The sequence below is a fragment of the Ctenocephalides felis genome, unplaced genomic scaffold, assembly GCF_003426905.1.
Source record: "Ctenocephalides felis isolate EL2017-DRISC unplaced genomic scaffold, ASM342690v1 CF-g0.4_SCAFFOLD_00845, whole genome shotgun sequence".
In the NCBI taxonomy this organism is placed as follows: Eukaryota; Metazoa; Arthropoda; class Insecta; order Siphonaptera; family Pulicidae; genus Ctenocephalides; species Ctenocephalides felis.
The window spans coordinates 33,564,639-33,589,280 of record NW_020536999.1 but is presented as its reverse complement, the minus strand read 5'-3'; the positions used below and the strand labels follow the sequence as shown (position 1 = coordinate 33,589,280).

Genomic DNA, 24,642 nt, shown 5'->3' with positions numbered 1-24,642 from the left:
TATTTTTCTTTTATCTATGGTTCTACATAGAAAATAATGGCGCGAAGCTACTCTTTTATCTATGGGCGCTGGCATCTTGAGCAAAAAAAACTTGAGCATTTAAATCTGTATAGTTGGCAACTCTGGATGATAATACAACTTCATACTAGACAACACAATAAACTTCGAACTTCATAATGGTAGAGTCGTAGAGTGAAATGCCAGCTTCTGCGCCGTATGTTGTTGATTTTTTATAAACATTAATTGTGCGATATGTAGCACTTTTTAAAATATTATGCGATGCTAGTGCGGTCGCAAATTTAGTTTATTTTATCAATATAATTATTGTGCCTGTGCAGTGATTGTTTTTTCGTAGAGACAAATAAGAATCCGCAATGGCTGCGAGCGATTCCAAGGCTCCCTTGCGAACTGTTAAAAAGGTTCAGTTTGGGATATTAGCCCCAGACGAAATTGTAAGACATTATAACATAACTTACTGCTTAGATGTGTTGAAATAATATGACAAAATAAATTTTTCTATAAACGCATTATAATATTCATATAATTGACGATGTTAAAATACTATTTCTACAGAGAAGGATGTCTGTTACCGAGGGTGGTATTCGGTTTTCCGAGACTATGGAAGGTGGTAGACCTAAACTGGGCGGTTTGATGGATCCAAGACAGGGGGTTATCGACAGAAATTCACGATGCCAAGTATAATTTTCAATCAAATAGACATGTCCATGTTATGCCTGGAAAGTATTCAATAACTTTTCTTTTGTAGACTTGCGCTGGCAACATGACAGAATGCCCAGGACATTTTGGGCATATAGATCTTGCTAAACCTGTGTTTCATATTGGGTTTGTAACAAAGACACTGAAAATTCTGCGATGTGTTTGTTTTTATTGCTCAAAGATGTTAGTGAGTCCTGTAAGTGTTTCTATCATACATTATTTTTCTCATTATGTTTTTTATCTTCATTTCCATTATTACATAATTTATAGCAAAATCCAAAAATTAAAGAAGTAGTTTCAAAGTCTAAGGGACAGCCTCGTAAAAGACTAGCTTATGTGTATGATTTATGTAAAGGCAAAAAAATATGCGAAGGTGGTGAAGACATGGATTTGACTAAAGAAGGTGCTCCAGCAGATCCAAGTGAGTTTAAATGATTATTTTGTTGCATTTATGTTATGAAATAACTACCATGAAATAACTTGCAATAAATAATTTTTGCATAGATAAAAAGGCTGGACATGGTGGTTGCGGTCATTATCAACCCTCATTAAGAAGGACAGGATTGGATATTACAGCAGAGTGGAAACATGTAAATGATGAATCACAAGAAAAGAAAATATTTGTCAGTGCAGAAAGAGTGTGGGAGATCTTAAAACATATAACAGGTGAAAAGAAGAAACCTCATATAGTAAAGTAGTTAGCACAAACAAAAGCTGTATATGTAATATTTTGAAAACAGTAACCATCAAATTGCACAGTTAATTATAATCAACAATTTGCTCCTAATTTCAGATGAAGAATGTTTTGTTCTGGGTATGGATCCAAAATTTGCAAGACCAGATTGGATGATAATTACTGTTATGCCTGTACCACCTTTAGCTGTTAGGCCAGCTGTTGTCATGTTTGGTGCTGCTAAGAATCAAGATGATTTGACACACAAATTGTCTGATATCATTAAAGCTAATAATGAATTAATGAGAAATGAGGCATCTGGAGCTGCGGCTCATGTTATTACTGAGAATATTAAAATGTTACAATTTCATGTTGCAACTTTTGTTGATAATGACATGCCTGGAATGCCTAGGTTCGTAATATAAACAATCAAGAATAATATTATAATGTTAAATTAAATTATCAATAATAATATATTTCTTATATAGAGCAATGCAGAAGTCTGGAAAGCCATTGAAAGCTGTCAAAGCAAGATTAAAAGGCAAAGAAGGTCGTATTAGAGGAAATCTTATGGGAAAGCGTGTAGACTTTTCAGCACGTACTGTCATTACACCAGATCCCAATTTAAGAATAGATCAAGTAGGAGTTCCTAGATCTATTGCACAAAATATGACTTTTCCAGAATTAGTAACACCCTTTAACATAGAAAGGTTTGTACCTGTTATATTTGCAAATGTTTTAAAATTATAGATATGATCTATTAGTAATAATGGCATGTTATCTGTATCAGAGTTATTTTTGGTAAATAATCATATCAACATACATAATAAGATGATAGAATAAAATGCTTTCAAACTAAGCAATATTATTCAAAAAATTATTTTATAATTCTATAATGTAGGTTTTGAATATTTTAAGCAGTATGTATTTTTCTCTACAGAATGCAAGAACTTGTACGTAGAGGTAATTCACAATATCCTGGTGCAAAATATATAGTTCGTGACAATGGGGAACGTATTGACTTACGCTTTCATCCCAAACCTTCTGATTTGCATCTTCAATGCGGATACAAAGTTGAAAGGCATTTAAGAGATGATGATTTAGTGATTTTCAATCGGCAGCCCACTTTGCACAAAATGAGTATGATGGGTCACAGGGTAAAAGTCCTGCCATGGTCTACATTCCGTATGAATTTAAGGTAATGAATTGATTTGTTATGAGTATTTAAATTTCGGTAATACAGTAAGAAAATTATGATTCCATTATAGTTGTACATCTCCATACAATGCTGATTTTGATGGTGATGAAATGAACTTGCATGTTCCGCAATCCATGGAAACACGAGCTGAAGTAGAAAATATTCATATTACACCTCGACAAATTATTACACCACAAGCAAATAAGCCTGTTATGGGTATTGTACAGGATACTTTAACTGCAGTTAGAAAAATGACAAAACGTGATGTATTCATCGAAAAGGAGCAGATGATGAACATACTTATGTTCTTACCCACTTGGGATGGTAAAATGCCACAACCTTGCATATTAAAACCAAAACCATTATGGACTGGTAAACAAATCTTTACACTTATCATTCCTGGTAATGTAAACATGATCCGCACACATTCAACCCATCCTGATGAAGAAGATGATGGACCATATAAATGGATTTCTCCTGGTGATACAAAAGTAATGGTAGAACATGGACAATTGATTATGGGAATCTTGTGTAAAAGAACCTTGGGTGCTTCGGCAGGTTCCTTGCTCCATATTGTTTTTCTGGAGTTGGGACATGAGACAGCAGGTAGATTTTATGGAAACATTCAAACGGTGGTAAACAATTGGCTTTTGTTAGAAGGTCATAGTATTGGTATTGGTGATACTATTGCTGATCCTCAAACCTATATGGAGATCCAGCGTGCTATTAAAAAAGCCAAAGAAGATGTCATAGAAGTTATCCAGAAAGCTCACAACATGGAGCTAGAACCTACTCCAGGTAATACCCTGAGGCAGACTTTTGAGAATCAAGTAAACAGAATTCTAAATGATGCTCGTGATAAAACTGGAGGATCTGCAAAGAAATCTCTTACCGAATATAATAATCTAAAAGCTATGGTGGTGTCAGGTTCCAAAGGTTCCAATATTAACATTTCTCAAGTTATTGCTTGTGTAGGTCAACAGAATGTAGAAGGTAAGCGTATTCCATTTGGATTTCGTAAGCGGACCTTGCCTCATTTCATTAAGGATGATTACGGTCCTGAATCTAGAGGTTTCGTAGAAAACTCATATCTTGCTGGCTTGACACCTTCAGAATTTTATTTCCATGCTATGGGTGGAAGAGAAGGTCTTATTGATACTGCTGTAAAAACTGCAGAAACAGGATACATCCAACGTCGTTGATAAAGGCTATGGAGTCTGTTATGGTACATTATGATGGAACAGTTCGTAACTCAGTTGGACAACTTATTCAGTTAAGGTATGGCGAGGATGGTTTGTGTGGTGAAGCAGTGGAGTTCCAAAACCTTCCCACCATCAAGTTATCCAATAAAGTATTTGAGAAGAAGTTCAAGTTTGAATTATCAAATGAAAGATATCTCCGGAAGATATTTAATGAAGATGTTGTAAAGGAACTAACAGAATCAGGCTATGTTATTTCCGAGCTGGAAAGTGAATGGGAGCAGTTAAATAGGGATCGTGAAGCTTTAAGATCTATTTTTAGCAATGGAGAATCTAAGGTAGTACTGCCTTGTAATCTACAGCGTATGATTTGGAATGTGCAAAAAATCTTCCATATAAATAAACGAATGCCTACTGACTTGAGTCCAATTAAAGTTATTCAAGGAGTAAAAGATTTACTTACAAAGTGTGTTATTGTAGCTGGTAACGACAGGTTGTCGAAACAGGCTAATGAAAACGCCACTCTACTATTTCAGTGTCTTATACGTTCTACATTGTGCACTAAATATGTATCAGAAGAATTTAGGTTATCAACTGATGCTTTTAATCTTCTAATTGGAGAAATAGAAACACGTTTTCAGCAAGCTCAATGTAATCCTGGAGAAATGGTTGGTGCCTTAGCTGCTCAGTCTTTAGGAGAACCAGCTACTCAAATGACACTGAATACTTTCCATTTTGCTGGTGTATCATCAAAGAACGTAACTTTGGGTGTACCTAGATTGAAGGAAATTATCAATATTTCCAAAAAACCTAAAGCTCCTTCACTGACTGTATTTTTAACTGGGGGTGCAGCCAGGGATGCGGAAAAGGCTAAAAATGTACTTTGCAGATTGGAGCATACTACGTTAAGAAAAGTAACTGCAAATACAGCTATCTATTATGATCCCGATCCACAAAACACTGTGATATCAGAGGATCAAGAGTTTGTTAATATCTATTATGAAATGCCTGATTTTGATCCAACAAAGATTTCACCATGGTTGTTACGTATTGAATTAGATAGGAAACGTATGACAGATAAAAAACTGACCATGGAACAGATTGCTGAAAAAATTAATGCAGGCTTTGGAGATGACTTGAACTGTATATTTAATGATGACAATGCTGAAAAACTAGTACTGCGAATTCGAATTATGAATAGTGATGATAATAAATTCCAAGATGAAGAGGAAAATGTTGATAAAATGGAAGATGATATGTTTTTGAGATGTATTGAAGCCAATATGTTATCTGACATGACATTACAGGTATGTCATATTATTTTGAACATAGCTGTACAGGAAATATTTATAAATAATTTTTGTTATACAGGGCATTGAGGCTATTGGAAAGGTATATATGCATTTACCTCAGACGGATAGTAAAAAACGAATTATAATTACTGAGACTGGTGAATTCAAAGCAATTGCTGAATGGCTATTGGAAACAGATGGAACGTCAATGATGAAAGTTTTAAGTGAGAGAGATGTTGATCCAGTCAGGACCTTCAGTAATGATATTTGTGAAATTTTCTCGGTAAGTTGTGGGAATTAATAATCTGCATATATTTTATTACTATATTTTTATATAAAATACTATAAAATGAGAGTAATCGCTCTAAATGTCCTAAATAAATTTTAGGTGCTGGGAATAGAAGCTGTGAGAAAGTCTGTAGAGAAGGAAATGAATACTGTATTGCAATTTTATGGTCTTTATGTAAACTATCGACATTTAGCTTTACTTTGTGATGTTATGACTGCCAAAGGTCACTTGATGGCTATCACTCGTCATGGTATTAACAGACAAGACACTGGAGCTTTAATGAGATGTTCCTTTGAAGAAACTGTTGATGTATTGATGGATGCAGCTTCACATGCTGAAGTAGATCCAATGAGAGGAGTGTCTGAGAACATTATTATGGGACAACTGCCCAGGATGGGAACAGGTTTGTTGATATTAATATATCTATTGCTGTTATTCTTGTTCAAAATATTTGCCATAATATTGACTTCATATATGTTACTTTTAATAGGATGCTTTGATTTATTATTGGATGCTGATAAGTGTAAAGATGGTATTGACATTGCAAATACTCTTGGCGGCGTTGTTGGTGACATTGGCTTCTTTGGTATTGCTACCACTCCTAGTGCAAGTCCTAGAATGACACCATGGAGTCAGGGAGCTACGCCAGCCCATGGAGCTAGTGCTTGGTCACCAAATCAATGTAAGTTTTTTGACTAGTTGAAAATTATATTCATTATTTTAACATAACATCTGAGATTGAAGTTAAGACAAATATTATCTCTGCAGTGTTCTTAAGATATTTCTCATCTTAAACATCTTCCAATGTACAATAATAAGTAATTTTTCTTATACGTTTGTGTGTGAATTAAATTATTTTTTTAGGAATTCTTTTAACTGATGAATATCATTTTAGATTCCATGATGACACCAGGTGGGCCATCATTTTCGCCATCTGGAGCTTCAGATGCTTCTGGTCTTTCTCCTGGCTGGCAACCTGGATCACCTAGTTCTCCAGGACCTTCAATGTCTCCATACTTTGCATCACCATCGGCATCTCCACCTTATTCACCAAACAGTCCAGCATATGCACCCACCTCGCCGAATATGACACCTACTTCTCCAATGTATTCACCAGCCAGTCCATCGTACTCTCCAACTTCACCAAACTATTCACCCACAAGTCCAAATTATTCTCCTACAAGTCCAAATTATTCACATACTAGCCCCAGCTATTCACCAACTAGTCCATCTTACAGTCCCACTTCCCCTTCATACAGTCCTACTAGTCCTAGTTACTCCCCTACATCTCCAGTATATTCACCAACAAGTCCTAACTATTCTCCAGCAAGTGCAAGTTATTCACCCACAAGCCCTAGCTATTCGCCAACAAGTCCCAGTTATTCACCTACAAGTCCCAGTTATCCATCAGCATCTCCATCATACTCTCCAACTTCTCCCACATATTCCCCAACATCTCCGGCTGCATATTCTCCAACAAGCCCCAATTATTCCTCATCCTCACCAAATTATACACCAGCATCACCTAACTATTCACCGACAAATCCCAGTTATTCCCCAAGTTCTCCTAGGTATTCGCCAGGCAGCCATAGTTATTCACCAAGTTCACCAAAATATTCTCCCACCACTCCTAATTATTCTCCAACGTCTCCATCATTTGTTAGTGGAAGTCCGCAATATACACCAACAACTCCCTCTTATTCACCTACCAGTCCCAGTTACTCACCTACTAGTTCAAATTATTCCCCTAGTTCTCCACAACATACTCCAGGTTCTAGCACAAGGTATTCGCCTAGTTCACCAAATTATTCGCCAACTAGTCCTAGTTATTCACCTGGATCTCTACAGTACTCGCCTAATAGCAAGTATTCACCAACAAGCCCAACATATACCCGTACCAGTCCTACGTACTCTCCATCTTCGCCGTCATTTACAAATACACCCGGTTACAGTCCAACAAGTCCTTCTTATAGTCCAGCAAGCCCTAGTTATGATGAATCATCAGACTAAAGTTAGTTTGTATTCAAGTATGTGTAGAAAAAGTATGTCGACACATTTTGTATAAAAACTGTAACCATATCCATAGTATAAAGTTGACTTTTTCTTCATCGTAGATTATATATCTATATATATGTAATATATATTTAAGGATGTAATTTTATTTAAAACAAAAAAAGAATAAACTATTTTTTTTATATGTATATAAAAATGTATTATATTTCATTCTAGTTTCTGTACAGTTATTTTGTACAATTTAGTTAAAATGATGGTTTCATATTATATTCATGTGCTTGTATGCATGTATAATGATGAATATAAATTAACATTAACAAAATTGGAATGATGGCGGTGGTAACCAATTTTCATTAGTTTGAAACTATTGATGAAAATGGGATGGCAGCTTTTCCATGATATACTTAAAAATATGAATGAGTTTATTTTTTAAAAAAATATTTAATTCATGTCATGTTGATCGTAAAATTTACATAAATTAATCATCAGATCCATAAAACAGTAAAACATAAAAATTATTCTATTCAGTCCGCAGACTGAAGACTAGCCTTGACAAGATTAGAAATATAACATATTTAAGGATCTAATATGAACATTGATAAATTTATAACATTTTATCACATTTAATATTATTTAAAATTAAAATTTCATAGAGATATCCTTTGATGGATTTATGATAACACATAGAAAAATCGATTACATTAAATTTCATACCAAAAAATAAAAACCCATACAAGATCATGTTTCAAAAAAACAATACTTCTAAAAGCATTAATTTTGAAAATTGCTCTTGTCAAAGAAGAATACAAGCTTTTGATATTTTTCTAGGTCTTCTTGGTACTAATAAAGAAGCATTTGGTTCACCTGTAAGATCTTTGCTTTCTTCTTTTTGAAGTCTATGTACTATAACACGATAAGCACCAATTATATCACTTCTCGGTCCGGCTTCAATGGCATCACAAATCATTTGCTCTGTTATACCTAATTCTTCTAATTTCTTTCTTGCTTGAACTTCAAATTTATTGAGCCCTTCTTCTAGATTTAAGGTATTTGTGGGTAGCATCACAAAATTACCTTGTTCTTCAGGATACATGTTAGACTCCTCTGACAATTTGCTATCAATGCTAAATTCCTTTGTTAAACTATTCGTAGATTGAACATCCAAAACCTCTATGCTATTTCGTAACGAATCCGCTTGCTTATCATTCATCGGCGCTATTTTCTTTTTAAGGTTTGCACTTTGAAATAACTTCTTTGTTATTTGCCGAGTAGAAACCGGGATGGATGCTTCTTTAGCATCGATGGCACCACCGCAAGCATTTAAAAAATTCGGATCAAGAACACTGTTATTGCGTTTAGTAGTACAAAGCTTCGGATCGTGTCCAGTTCTTTCACAAAATTGCGACATTCTGTGTCCATTTCTGTTTTTAGTGTTATTTTTAACGTATATATTAGCACTTTTGTTTTCAGACGTATCTTTTTGCTTGTTGCCACTAAATATAGAGAGAAAAGTACTTTTTGGTTTTGGCACATCGTCTATTTTATCGGGTGCGGCTGCACTACTGGAAAACCAATCGCTAGTCAAAATATCATTTAACGACGGACGTCGGTCCGGCTGATGAATTAAGATGCGTTCTGCAATTAAAAATTAGCAATAAGTATCAACAAAATCATTCCTCGAAAGAAAATAATTTATCTTGCCGATATAAATTAAACCGAATTAAGCTTTGATGAAACGATGAATATCCGTATCACGATTTTCATGAACAAAATATACAAAAGCATATTATATGAACGCATCTAACATCCGGGTACGCATTTTTCGCTTAAAATATATTAATAAGTAAAATAATAGTTACTCAAACTCACCTATCAATCGAGAACATAAAAAGGTAAGATGAGTTGGCATAGTATAATTGCCATTCAGCACGCTTGCTCTCAGACCAGGAACAGTAGGCGCCCTGAACGGCATATAGCCGGCAACCATGAAATATAAAAGAACTCCCAAAGCCCATACATCCACTGGTCTACAATAAAGAAAAGTGAAATTATTTAATGGTTACATTACATTACTATAACGAAAACGTAAGAAGTAATAAAGCTCTTTCAAAAACCATGTATATATATATATATATATATATATATATATATATATATGTGTGTGTGTGTGTATATATATATACAAAAAGGTAAATAATATACATACCCGCCTATGTAGTGTGCATCGATAAAAAGTTCGGGGGCCGCATATGGTGGTGATCCGCAAAACGTATCCAGTTGTTGCATGGGTCCTAAATAATGACACAAATTTATAACAAATATAAAAAGAATAATAAAATAAAGATAAATTATCTGGAACAATTCAATATTATACCATTTATGAGGTGTGTACTGAATCCGAAGTCGGCTAATTTAATCCGTGTTTCAGACAGTAACAATACATTTTCAGCTTTTATATCTCTATGTACAAAACCAAGTCCATGCTGAAATATTTTTAATTAATTCATAAAATGTATAATTATGATGTGAAATTATAAAAAGCACATCTATCTTACCATATGTTTAACAGCTAAAACAATTTGTTTAAATAAGTTTGCTGCTTGCTTTTCTTTGAGAGCCCCGCATGTACTAATCTTATCGTACAATTCACCTCCAGCTACCCATTCAGTAACTAGATGAACACGACCCAATGTTTCTATTACTTCAAAAAGCCTGCAATTAATAAGAATTATTAAGTATTGTGATATGTATAATACATAAAGTTCTTCAGTTGGTGGAAGATATATAACAAAATATTTTCTATTTGGGCATCTATTCAAATGACTTGTATTCAAACATTAAAGTATTACGTTCACACAATCGTAATTTTGCAAGTCTTTTTCTATTTACTTTAATTATTAAAATTAAATTTGTTTTATAAATTTGTTTGTATATTAAAAAGTTCTTCTCAATTTATATGTTTTACTTGAATTTTTTAAGTAAAGATAAGTCAAAACGAGACTCGTAAAGTACGAAATTCTTTTTCAAACATTTTTTTTCATTAAAAAATATATTATTTGATGGATGCCAATATTGATGATTTAATACAAGTTGTTGTCGTCCGTAGACAAGTAAATATTATTGTATTTACCTATTAGGTAAGGTAGATTGAAATTTGATTTCGTTCATTACTATCAATATTCCCTTACCTAAGTATATGTGGATGATGAACACTTTCTAAAGTACTAACTTCTCTAGAGAGCATTCGCGATGCTTTGGAATCTAATCGTCCTCGATCTACGACTTTTATAGCTACTTTATCTGAAAATGTAGTGCACAAGTAGGTAAATAAATATAACATTCATATTGTTTGATAATATATTCTTTACCTCTTGTAAGCTGGTGGATAGCTAATTTCACTCGTGAAAAATTTCCTCGTCCGATATCACCACAATATCTGTACAATCCTACACGGCGACCCAATGCGACCTTTATATTTGATAAACAGAATAATGTAAGAATTATAATTTATGATCCTTTTAATTGTAATGTTATTAAATCAATTTTTTACCTCCTGCACTGCTCGTGGATCATTGTGCAAAGCTTGAATAAGGCGTTGATAGGGCGGTTGTTGCGTCGGGGAGGCCTTTGGGGCCTGATCATTCTCCAGTTTGTTTTCCGTCTTCGTCCTTCCGGCCAGGGCCGGAACGGATGGGCCGCAACTCAACGCCGATACAGGCGTCGCAACGCGTAAGGTTGGCGGCGGATTCGAATTGACACGAACGCACTCGCCATTCTGAAATAGGATAATTTAGTTAGAATCTCCGTAAACTTATTTAATATTTGGATATGATCTAATTGAAATTTTTACACGCTTCAAATCTATAATTGAGCCTTAACAACCGATCGCGAAGATATAATTGAGACTCGGTTCAGAAACAGAGACACTGTATACGATCGAGGTGTTTATAATTTATCCCAATACTAATTCAATTCCGCAACTTGGAAAAAATATATACACGTTTCGAAATCATTTCTTTCACTAAAAAAACCTTTTTTCCAATTTTGGAAGATATGGTAATGCACTACACTATGTATTAAAAACTTATAAATATGTACACAATATTTTCACAAAATACTAATTTAAAAAATCACAATTGGATGGTGTGTTGTTCGTAGACTGTTTGAAGATATAATGGAGAAAGGACATTTTGAAAAATATTTTTTACCAAGATTCTACACATGTGTGGAATGAATTGCGAATACTTTGCGCGTCGTTTTTATTGTTTTGTGAGAAATTTGGAAATACTATCTAAATAAAAGAGATTTGTGTCGCACAGCGTGTTAAGTTCATTCCGCTTATTTATTGTTTTATTGCTGCAAATAGTTAAATAAGATCCTTCTACAATTCTTCGTTTGAAGAAATTTTGTTCGAATTGTAGTACAGTCGGGTTAGAAAAGTCCATATTGTGTTTTAAAGTATTAATATACTCTGCTATCATAGTTTTGAATTGCTTCGGATTTTTTGAATTATTTTTATGTTGTTGTAAGCGTTTCATTAAGTTCTGGCTTGTTTCTCCTATGTAAATTAAATTACAATCTAGACAATTAATTTGATAGACGAGATAACTAAGTCGTTCGATAGTGCATTACCATATCTTGGTACCATGGATTATTAAAAGTTTCCAATTTAATACTAAGATTAACTAATTGTAAGTACTATTTACTATTTTATTTTTTCTTTTCACTCCAATTCAATTGTTTTAGTTTTAATTTTATTTTTAGTTTCCACTAAATGAAGGCTAGGATTATAGCCGAAGCGTATGGATTTAAAATAAATTTTTGAAAGAAATGTTTTTTATTGATGTTATGCCCGATTATTAGACTTTGTTAATACATATGTCAACATCAAATTCAGAATCATACAATATATATATATATATATATATATATATATATATATATATTATTTTATAATATATACCACATTCTTACAAACGTTCCATTCAATTGCAAAGTTAGCACATACTATAGTGGGTATCAAAACTTGAATATGTCATTACACTTGTATTTGTTTAAAAGTTAATATGTTAATATTGTTTTGATTGAGATAAAGAATTCTTTTTGAAAACAAAAATAGACCGCATGTCAAAGATCACAACAGCTAAAATTTGTTGCGTCACCTTTATATGTTACATTGCAGTCTCAATTTTATTGTTGAAATGTACACATGAGTAATAATTTGATATCATAAAAAACTAGCTTTAAGTGACATTTTGCCTTGAGGCAAGATGCATAAATTTTCCGATATGTGTGATAATCGACTTAATAAAGAAGAGACAATAAGAAATTAAATTTAGCAATTTTTCAAATTTAATTAAATTTGTATAAGTAAACACACCACTTTTCGTAGTTTTACAATATTTTAGGATGTTCGTTAAGATCATTTTTAAAATATTTTTTTTTATTATAGAATTTCAGAATTCATCGCTATTATTTATTATTAACCGAACCGAAGAAATTTTTTGTAACCCACAGTACCAAGATAAACTTTTACAAATGGTACTAACAAATATTATTGATATAAAATTGCAATGCTTCACATTAATTACGTTGTTGAATTTATCAATTAATTCAATATGCCAATGTTAAATAAATAAATAAAATTAAGATAACAACAGGATGCAGCCGATCAGACGTTGCACACCATCAGTATGTTAAATTAAACGGATGCTTTTATCTCCATGTTATATTTCTTAGACACGACAAATTTCAAGACATAAATTGTTTTGTACAGTTTTTGTATAGTCTATCAATATTTATCATATTAATGACGAATAACGTATCTTAATTCAGTTTAATGGAAACTGACAAAGCAAACAGATTATCCTTTGAAAATTTCAGATTGAATCATTTTACTGTCATATTAATAAAACAATTATTTGTACCTTTATCACAAGAAGTTAATTAAGACATAAAATATTTGGTAAGATTTTACTGAAACCCTCGCCACTTTTAATCTTACATAATTAATGGCTCTCCACTGATATGAGAAATTATTATTATGTATTCATAGATGTAAATTATGAAATGATTTATTATCGACGCACATATTCTATGTATATACCTTTCTTTTCACATTTCTGATATACAAATAAATTCCTTGTAATACTAGAATTAGGAAATCAAACATGCTTTGAAATTTAATTTTAAAAAATATTTTAAAAATTTTTCGAAAAACATTGTTAAAAAATTACACCGAGTATTTTGTTTTCACTCATGTGTCAGAACTATATAAATAAATATTGAAGGATTATTTATGCAAAATTTAGATACAACTTAGATTATTGTATCAATGATGAATAAGATTAATAAAATTAATTTGTAAACATACCTCTACTCATTAGGCGAAAATATTTATAAAAAATAATTTAAAATTTTAGAAATTTGCAAAAACTAAAAAGAAAGTTTGTTTTAACATCATAATTAATAGTTCTGTTTGCATTATGAAAGAATAGCATTTTTTGTATTTGCAGTCAAACGAAGGCGTACTCGTACGTCTAATAATAAATAATTTATAATTTTTTAACTTTTCCCAATGCAACTAGTATGATAGGCAAATTTCTACAAAATTATATAATCTGCATTAGAACAATCTACAATGATTCGGTATGTTTATAAATAATTACTCATATTTATTTATTTTTTTCAAGTACCTGAGCAAAAACTTCATTTTTAAAATAAACGGTTGATTTTTTCCTTAACAATTTTAAAGATTCTGAATCTCATACTCGCTTGAACGCATAATGCCTCATGAACCTGCATTTGAATTTGACAAAATTCGACCTTTTTTTATAAAAATTATGACTATGTAACAAACATATTCCAAAAATCATAATATTAATACTAATTGCGAAAAAATAATTTAATCTCGAGTCATAAATGTCGCAGATCTATAAATTTGAATTTGTTAGCGTGCCGATTTGCGATTAAAAAAGTAATGTAATCTAGAGACATTAGAGTATATGACCGTATAATCGAGCTCAATTAAATGTGAATTTGGAGATCAAAATCAGATGCCTTATCAGATTTATGGCGAAGAAATATATATAGAAAGAAACGTAGAAAGTTTCTCAATTTACCATAATTAGAGGTTTTTAGCAATTGTTATATAACAACTGTATTTTTGTATTAAGGGATTGCCATGAATTGAATTGAATAGAAAAACAATTTTCATTTCAATCCAACTCCAAAGAACTAAAGAAATTTTATTAACCAGAAAGGCGGCGAAACCTTTCCTAAAAAGTTTACTCGGGGGTCTAGATTTGTCACCGGAAGATTTTAATTTATGATATCTCAAATATTAACTGTATATTTATTACTTTATTGTTAGTAGTTATTTTATTACATTCATTAAAAATAGTTACTTCCCGAAAATGTCATAATTTAGATTAGTTATTTTTATTTTACTATATTTTAAATAAATACATTTATTACATAATATTGCTTGTTTTGTACTTATTTCACATGTCCAGCGTAAATTATACTTTTATAAACAATTTCTGATATATGGCAATTATTTAGTATTAAAAATAAATAATAAGTAAGAATTAAAAGAAGTCACAAAAAACTTATTTATTCTGATACATATGTACACTTACGTTTTCGAAAGTTTTTATGGTAATTTGAATTGCCGAGCTTATTACGATAGTATGTATATAATAACCGAAATATTTCTAAGCTTAATAAAATCAAACCCTACTATTAAATTCTTCATTCAAAAGACTAGCTACTTTTTAGCGTGTGAATAATAAGTCTTTGGGCAAAGAAAAAACGATATCGAAATACAAAGACTCGAAGTTATTCAAAGCTTAGAAATAGTTACATTAAAGTACGTCATGCTATCGAGGTAATTAATCTCAGTTTTCTAAGAAATTCCGACAATAATGACGACGACTTGAAAAGCTTTTGGCATAATAAAAATATGACAGGACTGTTGAAATATTTGATTTTCCTGATATTAAAATTATAACTCCTATACTCATTTTATTTTCAATTGTAATCATATCAAATATAAAAAATAATGTGAATTAAATATATATTCAGTTAATATTTCTATACAGCCATAACTCAACTAATCAAAATTAAAAATCTTCGCATGTATGGATCTAAATCTACAGATTATAAAAATATACATTTTTAAAAATATTTTAAAATTTCTTTCAATACAAAATTGATTTTTTATTATTCTCTATTTTACCACAAATGATCACAAAGAATATATAAAAAAATAATCAGTAATTCAATGTTTTCTGTAAGTACGGTTGAAAGAATGTTGGTGTATTAAACAATACTAAAATTATGATGATAATATCTACGTCATTTAATGAAATTTAAAAGCATGCTGAAACTGTTAATATTATTTTAATATAAAATATTAAAAAGTTTTCTGTTTTCTTTTAATAATTTAGGATATAGTTCAAATATATACACTAATTGAGGACCGTGCCATTAGAGAAAATTGTTGATATTCTGTCTCCAACAAATTAACAAGGGCTTCAAAAGCACAATGCTGATTGATCAACCCGCATTTATCTATTACTTTAAACATGTCATTGGCAAATCATCCTTCAATTTGTGCAAAATCCCCTCAATGCATGCACTCATGAAAATTAATTAATGTACGTCAAAACAATGAAGCGTTACAAATCAACGGCGCCAAGCGATACATATATATATATATATATATATATATATATATTGCCATATCAATTAGAAAAATCTTCATGAATTAAATTTAAATGTTAGGTCTGTTGCACACGATATGAGGTTTTCTGGCTTGTGTTCATGGCAAAGATAAAACGCGATTCTCGAAGTCCGCCATAAGAAAAATCTAAACATTCTGATGATATCTAATGTATAAAAATAAGTCTGGTTTTCCTTCCTGATTATATAACTCCAGAACGCACGAACCGATTTCGACGATTTTGCATTCGTTGGAAAGGTCTCGGGCTCCGTGAGGTTTATAGCAAAGAAAATTGAAGAAAAATTTTAACAGAAAACTGATTTTTTTTTCTTTTTTCACATACTGCGTCATCTCTGATACTTAGCATGTACTACAAACCAATATTTTAAGTAGATGTTGCGGGTAGATACATTGTTTGACAGCTACTCATTTCCTTATCAAATATAAAACAAACAAAAAATCTTCATCTTTCTCATGAAACCATCTGGTGGCGTAACAAAGTTCGCTGGGTTTGCTAGTTTTATATAAATCCACTATTCTCATTATTATATTTCAACAGCAATCTATAAACTAAGGTACATCTTAACCCAGAAATACAGGAGAGAGCAACCCAGCTCTCTCCTTATTAACTACTTTTCGAGATGGAGTATCGAACTGGCAGCGAAAAGCTATTTTCACATGAAATCATATTCAAAATCAATAAGTTCAAGCAAAAATCTGATATATTACTTGATATAAAGCTGACCAAAGTAGGAATGGATTAGTAATGAATTTAATCCAAAATTTGTAGAATTACGTTAAAATATTTTTCATATTTTCCAAGTATATTTTATTATGAATGTAGTTTATACAAAGATGCATTATTCGGGTCTACAACGACAACTTTTTTGGATATACAAATCTTAAATAAAAAATGAATAACTTCAACTTCAGACTTTAGATATGCATATGATTGTGCAGCATATCAATCCATAAAGTAGATTTCAAGGATCTGATCTCGATAAGAAGTAACGGCTTAATTTCTGCTGTACTATCGATTTTGGAAGTTCAATGCATCGGACTAAATAAAACAAAGTTAGTATGCGCTCTGAATGTTTTCCAGGATTTGATAGAATCTCAAAATTTATTACAGGAAATGACACACGAATCCTACGATTTAGTTCTGAATTTGTATTGTCTCGTATCCAAAAATAGATTGTTCGCCTCTACGGCAAGTAGAAGCGCGATGAATCAATGAGTGTTGTAACATTTTTAGTTGATGTGGATATATGCTGGTTGTAATCGTTTGCCATCATCAAATTGTATCGCTTTAATTTAACCTATTTTCACACGAGCACGTTTATAATTCTATAATATAAATTACTGGCACTGATGTCAAAATAAGTTCCAGAATGGTTAATCTATCAAGATGAAATACGCGAATCGAAATATGGGCATGATTACTCTCACGTGGTTCGCGCAATTCGCAATATTTGTCCTAATTAGAAGGTCAAGAAAAACTTGGTTTTAAAATAAACGTGGAAAATATCAACTAGAACAAGAAATCATATATTATGAATTGCATTTTAAACTTATATCACGGTCATAGTTTCCACTGGAAAAATTAGTAAAAAAATAATCTAGCTCTCGAATACCAAAGTTCACAAATTTGCTAGCGACTATTATTAAATTATATATTACAATTTATCTCACAAGACAATCTACAAACTCATTAAAGTAATCTATAGTTTATAGTTGAATCGACATGTTGGCAAAATAAAATTCATTTAATGTCCGTCACCTTCATCAGTTGTTTAGAAAGATTTCCAATATATATGCGAAAGTTCGAACAACATTTTTATTACAGAGAAGGTAATAAAATTGAGAAAATACGACCTGCCTCATGTCTTTGCTTATATAAAAGCCGATACCATAAAATACCCTATTGACGTGTCTAATAGAAAAGTTCGATATTGACACTGCAAATTAAATTTAATATAAAAACAATGTCATTAAATATTTTTTAAGCATTTATTGAACACCTTAGCAAATAAAAAACAAAAACTGCAAAAATGAGTTTCTGTTTTAATATTTATGAAAACAGTTTTGTTGTAATAATTCACATAAAAATTAAAAATTCACTTGTAGATTAAGAATTATATTAAGACGCATTTGTCTAAACGTAAAACAATACTAGTTTTTATTTTCAAGTAGCATTCAATGGGACTTCTTACAGTAAATAAACAGGAAATGATGAATGTAGAAAAGTTCTATTAATTAATTTCAAAATGAACAACTAGCTGAATTGAATATAAATTGTCTAATTGAACAAGCGATTATAAAATTTACAATAAGACAACCTTTATCTTGGCAATTTTCTAATTTTATCAAACAAGCTTTCATGAGCCACTATAAAAGAAACAACATTTATTTCGTGATCTATTGATACTATTTTATGCATAAGAATTAAATAGATATTACTTATATTGCAAAGGCATTTTCAACAGGATCTACTATAATTCGCTTATATGTTGCAAAATTATTATTATTATACATATTTATATATAATATTGCAAGCACAAATATTGGATATTTCTTCTTCAAATTCAATTTCCAAATAACCAAAGCGAATTAAAGCAACGGATGTTGTAGTAAAGTAATTCGTTCTAGTTCTACTTAAGTGGTGAACACTTATTCACAAGCACTTGATTCCGTTATTAGACAATGTCTCACAAAGGATGTGCTTTATATATTTCACATATCTAATAATATAGGACACATTTATCATTTTTAAGGTCGACTTCGGGATTATAATGTCAGAAACTTGGAGACGTCGTGCCCAAAGATCTTTAATAAAATCGATCATGTGATTAATGGACGCCCCTTAATAATGTCAGAATTGTAGCGACTCTATATGTAAACAAATATTCGATAATTAAAACTAACCAGTTTTAATTTTTTTATTTGAACATAGATCAGAGCTTAAAAAACTTTATAAGCTGATGTTGTGCTTTCACCGAACCTCCTCGTTTTTCAGAAGGCAAGCCAAGGGTTACTCCATCATTTGATGAATTTATTATTACAATTTCTGTAATGCTGAGAAATTATTTTTATTGATGCAGAGCACCACGAATGCCCTGAATTATGCCTGAATTAGGCTATTTTCACTTGGATATTTATTGCTATATTTTCAAGTGAAAACTAATGTGAATCAAATTTGAACGAACTTGGAATTTCTGATTGAAATCCCCGAATTCCAAACACTAATCCACGGAGGAGCAAGCAAATGCAGCATTTCAATGCATCTACTCCTTTGAGCAAAATTACAAATGAATTAAACTTGAATAAAACAATTTATGTAGCAGTGCACAACAAAATATATCCTGTCATTGACAAAAACGTGATAATTTCCTTTCTCTCCGTCATGTTTACATAGTAATCTTTCCCGACGACAATTATCATTACAACAAAACCTCTATTTATATATACCACAACTAAAACACAATGCGATAAATAATCATAATTGATTAAACATGCAGAGTCTTAAGTGGTCATTTATGTGTGATAATATCACGGCTGGCACATACATAAATTAATGGATTAATTAACCGTTTAAATAATGAACCGTAATGTGCGTGCTTTATTCAGCACATAATAACCAGGTAACATCTATACTGGGAAAATTATGTAATATTGTCACAGAGCTTTACAAACTGTTTCATAGTAAATAATTATATTTAATAAAATTAATGCGAATCATTGTGAGTCACATGAACTTCACAACTGTTAATACTTTGGTTTTGTTATAATTCATTCAAAACATTTTGAATTTTTGAAATTGGTTTAGTTTTATATACCTACATGATTGGTACAGAAACTGTTCACTAGAGAGTTTTGTGGGCTTATAAACTACATGATAATCTATTTTTTCATTTCTCAAGATGCAATTACAATCTGTTCTTAAACTACACAAAAACAAATATAATCTCTAATAAAATTTTTATTAAATGTAGAAGCAATGTGCAAGGAGATAACTAATAAACAGATGAGCTTATACTAATTAAATATAAGAGTAAAAATATTTAAGCAAATGTCAAAAGGCAATCCAAACATAAAGATAAATATAATACACTCTTATCAATATTATACTATATTAAATAAACCTATGAATTTTCATATAGTCATTACCTACTAGTAATTCGACGTCTAAAAACAAACTTCGACCTCATCTATAAACGACCAAAAAAAGCATTTCATTCTTATAGCTCTTTCGGTAGTAATAATGCGCTTTGAGAAATGTAGCTGTATTTTGTATTATATAAAATTTATAAATTAATTTTTGAATAGCAAATAAAAATTGAGAATCTCTAAAATAAACACGTGGGCTATGAGGGTTCAAATAATTCCGTAGCATTTTATGTAGCGTTAATATGTATGCTAATGAAGTAGATTTTCTTCGCCCCGGTACCGATACATTTTAATAAATCGTCGTTATGTAATGAATTATTTATGAATTTAGGTATTTCGAAATGATGATTTAGAATTATAACATTATTTGATTAAATTTCATAAAATGTAGATTTTTCAAATTCAAAATTTGGAATATTGAAAAAAAACCTTATATAAATGTAATTTCGTTACGAAAAAATGAAATATATTTTTAAAATATTTGAATATAAAATGATATTTATTTGATTGATTGAAAGATAGTATTTATTTCACCACCCCTGCACTAAAGTTGGACACAAAATATATTTCACAAAGAATCAACCTCAAACACGTGAATTTAAATTTACAATTTACGTTGTTGATAATGCACGCCATTTCGTATTGCTCTAGTTTCTAACTCTATGAAGGGTTATTAAATATTATAGGTAATGGCATAGCCTGCAATTCAAAGTTATATAATAATACGAATATTTTCATTTCACGGTAGAACCAATTTAATAGTTTTTATCTCTACATTAGACCCTTGCGTGTGATCAAACTTTATACGATTTGTTACAAAAGAAAATGTTTTAACACGAATGTTATTTTGGAAGGTAATAAATCGATCATATAATTTTATGCTTTCGGAATCTGATGTTTAGAAGGTGGCTTTTGTGACATTATTAGCATTACTTGCTAAGTCTTTGCATGTATGAAAGAATAAACCTAAATCATGTTTTGTTAAAACTTTGTTGAAATATGAAAAAAGCCCACAAACTCCTCAAAAGTTAACAAGCAAATATAAATATAAAAAATAACGATGTACTTCCATTCTATTTCCTTCGGAAATAATACATCTTGAATGTGGTTCACCTATTTTATACCGCATCAATTTATTTGGCAACAGAATATATTATGTAAATATATTACAAATGACTCGTTCAAAAAGATTGCCATGCAATTTCAATGCACGAAACCTCTATGCAAATAAAGTAAGCTATTGTATTGTTTCTCCATAAAATAGTGAAGGTATGTGAGAACTTTTAATACCAAAATGAAGTGACATGGAATAATTACAGGCAATTGATTCGCTATTTGATCATCTATAGTAGTATATTATTTTTAAAAGTGAATTGATGATATCCATGCAATTAAGGCATAAGTGAATCTAATCTAATTGTGATTTTTATACTAAAATCAAATTAAGAATTTTAATTCGATATTAATTTATTTGAATACGTTTAGTTTCTCTGTCGTTTGAGAAGGCAGATCTAAAGACGAATAGAGCACTAAAACAGTCAATTTTCAACACTTAAAGTGTAGTGAATTATTACCCATTTACTTTTAATGATCATACTAAGAAAGACAAACATCCTATGTGCAACTGACATATTAACTTTGAAATTACGTTGCTACAGGGTTTCTACATTCAGCTTACTCATCACCTATCAACCATAATTTTGCCAAATTTATTATTATTTAAGATACTTCACGTTCACAATATGAAAGCCAAATGCCAAAATTTAAGAAAATTGTCCGAATTTAAAAAGGATGATGGAATAAACGTCAAAATTGCTCATCACATAGTCTATACTCAGCACCAAAGTAGATTTTCCTAAGCTACTCGTCACCTATGAACTATAATTTTGCCATGTTTACTACTCCTTTTTTTGCTTTCATATTACAAAAAAGCAAAAAAAAACAAAATTTCAAAACATGGCTAATGCCAAATTGATAGAGACAACAATGGAATTATGCTGTCACAGAGTCTCTCTACTCTACCCCGTACCATAGTTTAAATTTTCTCTCAATCCAGTCATCACCTAAAAATTTCAATTTTGCCATTTTTATTACTACTTTTTTGCTTTCATACTACAAAAAAGCCAAATAACATAATTTAAAAATGTTGTCTGTGTCAAATTGATAGAATTAACATTGAAATTACGCTGTCACATAGTCCCTCTATCTACCATCACCATGGTAGATTTTCTTTTAACCCACTCATCAACCTATCAACTCTTTCGACCTTGAAAGTTTCTCAGAGCATGGGGTTGGAAATGGGTTGGATTTTATAGAAGGCTCACGGCCTCATAAAATGATCGTTCGTCTTATAGATTGTCGGATAACACGCGCGAATCATCGTGTTTTAGGAAATATAATATGCTATATACAATATATGGGTTTGGCATAACGGAAATTCAAGGTTTCAGTACTTAGATTTTGTGCACGTGTTATGATCAATTTTGTAACACAGATATAGGAAAATGTATGATTACACCACCGCATAACAGTTGTGATGAATACTTGATGTAGCTTAATGTCAGTATGTTTACAAAAGTTTTATCATCATACAGAACAAAATAGTGTAATAACAATTAAACTCAGATAATATATCTGTTATGACTTTCACCAATATTCTCTAAAAAGCAGTTATTGCAAAGCAAAATTCTCTATAGTTGTTTTTGTATTTTCTATTATGATAAATAATAATATTTTATGAATGCAATGCATCCCGAGAATTCGGTCCTGAAAATATTTTGTACGGGAAATGAACTATTTGTTTAACATTGTGCATACCCGCGTTCACAAACAGAGCATACTTTCGACAACAACTTTTGAATATTTTTTCCAATGTTTAAAATGAGCATTTTTAGCACTAAAACAGTCGATTTTCAACACTGGCAAGTGCAGAAAATTTAAGGAATTCTAGTTTATATAATTTCAGTAAAATCGTGGTGACATACGTATAAATTGGTATACGACCATAGATAAAATTGAGTAAAGTTGCTTCGCTAAATTTGTTTTTTTAAACAGAAAAAATCTTATACCACACCAAGTTTCATTAATGATTACAATCCATCGATTACAGATGATTATCGATTTAGGAAGTACAGTTCCGTAAATAAAAGCGATTCATAGCGTTGATAAAAAATTATTAACTAGTTGAAAGTGGCATTTAGCCTTGAGGCAAGTAGCTTAAACTGTAAGAATTGACTTAATCAATCGAAATTGAAATTTAGATATTTAGATAAAATTTCAAACTGTTTATTTCAAAAATGAAGTTATCGCTTTCAATTAAATTTAAACATTGCGATTTCGGATATAATTTTTCAAACTCATTTAAATTAACTGTAATTATATTAATCACATTGCACATACACTTGCTTGTATATCCTAAAAAAGTAGCATATTATTTCAAATTTTAAGTTTGACTTATCACATCACAAAAGCATCTTGGCTGACAGCCGCGCAAAATTGATAAACGCTAGTCCTCATCAAGATACATCGAATGGCTTTTGAATTTTTGAAATCGGCCCAGTCGTTTTTGCGAAAACGTCGATATACGGCAAAAAATCTTTTCACGTACACATGCACCTACACATACACATACATACTTTTTCCAAATTTGGTCTCATTCGATTCAAAATGACTCGAAACGCCGAGAAAACATAAAATCAGTGAATCGGATTTTTTGATGAAAACATAAACTTCTCCTTCAGGAAGTTAATAAAAAGCTTGATGCTCGTAAACTCTAAAGTAAATTATATACCACATAAATGATTTATATAATTAAAGGCTTGCACATAAGCTGATACGACGTTGATATTATTCTAATTTAGATGCGTGTTTAACTACATGCAAAAATTTAACTGGTATGCACAGAATCCTAATGTTTTATGTAATTAGAAAGATATATACAAGATAAGCATGTTTTAGAAACTCTCTATAAAATACAAAATTTCATTAAACTAAAAATCGATTTAATTCGCAATTTCTCTGCCAAATATGACGAAACTAAATCATTATAAAAGTCCTGGTACAATAAAGTACGCGCTGTACTTGCACTAGACTCATAAAATTTGTATAAAAAGAAACGCTGCATTAAGTAAAATGCGGATAATTCAAGCATCTGCATATTAAATTATGTACTTCCTCCGACAATAAACTTTTATTGCTTCTTGTTTCAAATGAAAGTGAAGGGCTGTAAAACAGAGCCCAAATGGTGAAAAAACATTAATAGAGACATCAAAAATAGAAAATTAATTATAAATTATTAATACGCTAAACTTTGCTCCTGATTTAATTAATAATTCAATTTAAAAAGTGGCCCGAGGGTGAAACTCGCTGA

The 24,642-nt window shown here is 31.0% G+C and overlaps 2 protein-coding genes across 2 annotated transcripts; one reads left to right on the top strand and one right to left on the bottom strand.

The window, feature by feature from the left end:
* Positions 1 to 192: 192 nt before the first annotated feature.
* On the top strand, positions 193 to 7,378 carry LOC113376987 (DNA-directed RNA polymerase II subunit RPB1-like). The gene is given in 14 exon segments (XM_026617138.1): positions 193 to 452; positions 574 to 696; positions 767 to 913; positions 988 to 1,138; positions 1,222 to 1,383; positions 1,511 to 1,802; positions 1,879 to 2,100; positions 2,331 to 2,588; positions 2,659 to 3,785; positions 3,788 to 5,094; positions 5,159 to 5,362; positions 5,468 to 5,771; positions 5,859 to 6,050; positions 6,264 to 7,378. Coding segments are annotated over 14 exon segments (5,682 nt in total). The 5' UTR covers positions 193 to 374.
* Positions 7,379 to 8,149: 771 nt separating this feature from the next.
* LOC113363336 (serine/threonine-protein kinase MARK2-like) lies at positions 8,150 to 11,128 on the bottom strand. Its single transcript, XM_026605829.1, has 8 exons — positions 10,932 to 11,128; positions 10,750 to 10,849; positions 10,570 to 10,681; positions 9,937 to 10,093; positions 9,756 to 9,864; positions 9,588 to 9,672; positions 9,251 to 9,408; positions 8,150 to 9,016 (listed from the first exon to the last, which is right to left on the bottom strand). The coding sequence occupies exons 3-8, from the start codon at positions 10,623 to 10,625 to the stop codon at positions 8,175 to 8,177; spliced, it is 1,407 nt and encodes a 468-aa protein (XP_026461614.1). The 5' UTR covers positions 10,626 to 10,681; positions 10,750 to 10,849; positions 10,932 to 11,128; the 3' UTR covers positions 8,150 to 8,174.
* Positions 11,129 to 24,642: the final 13,514 nt, after the last annotated feature.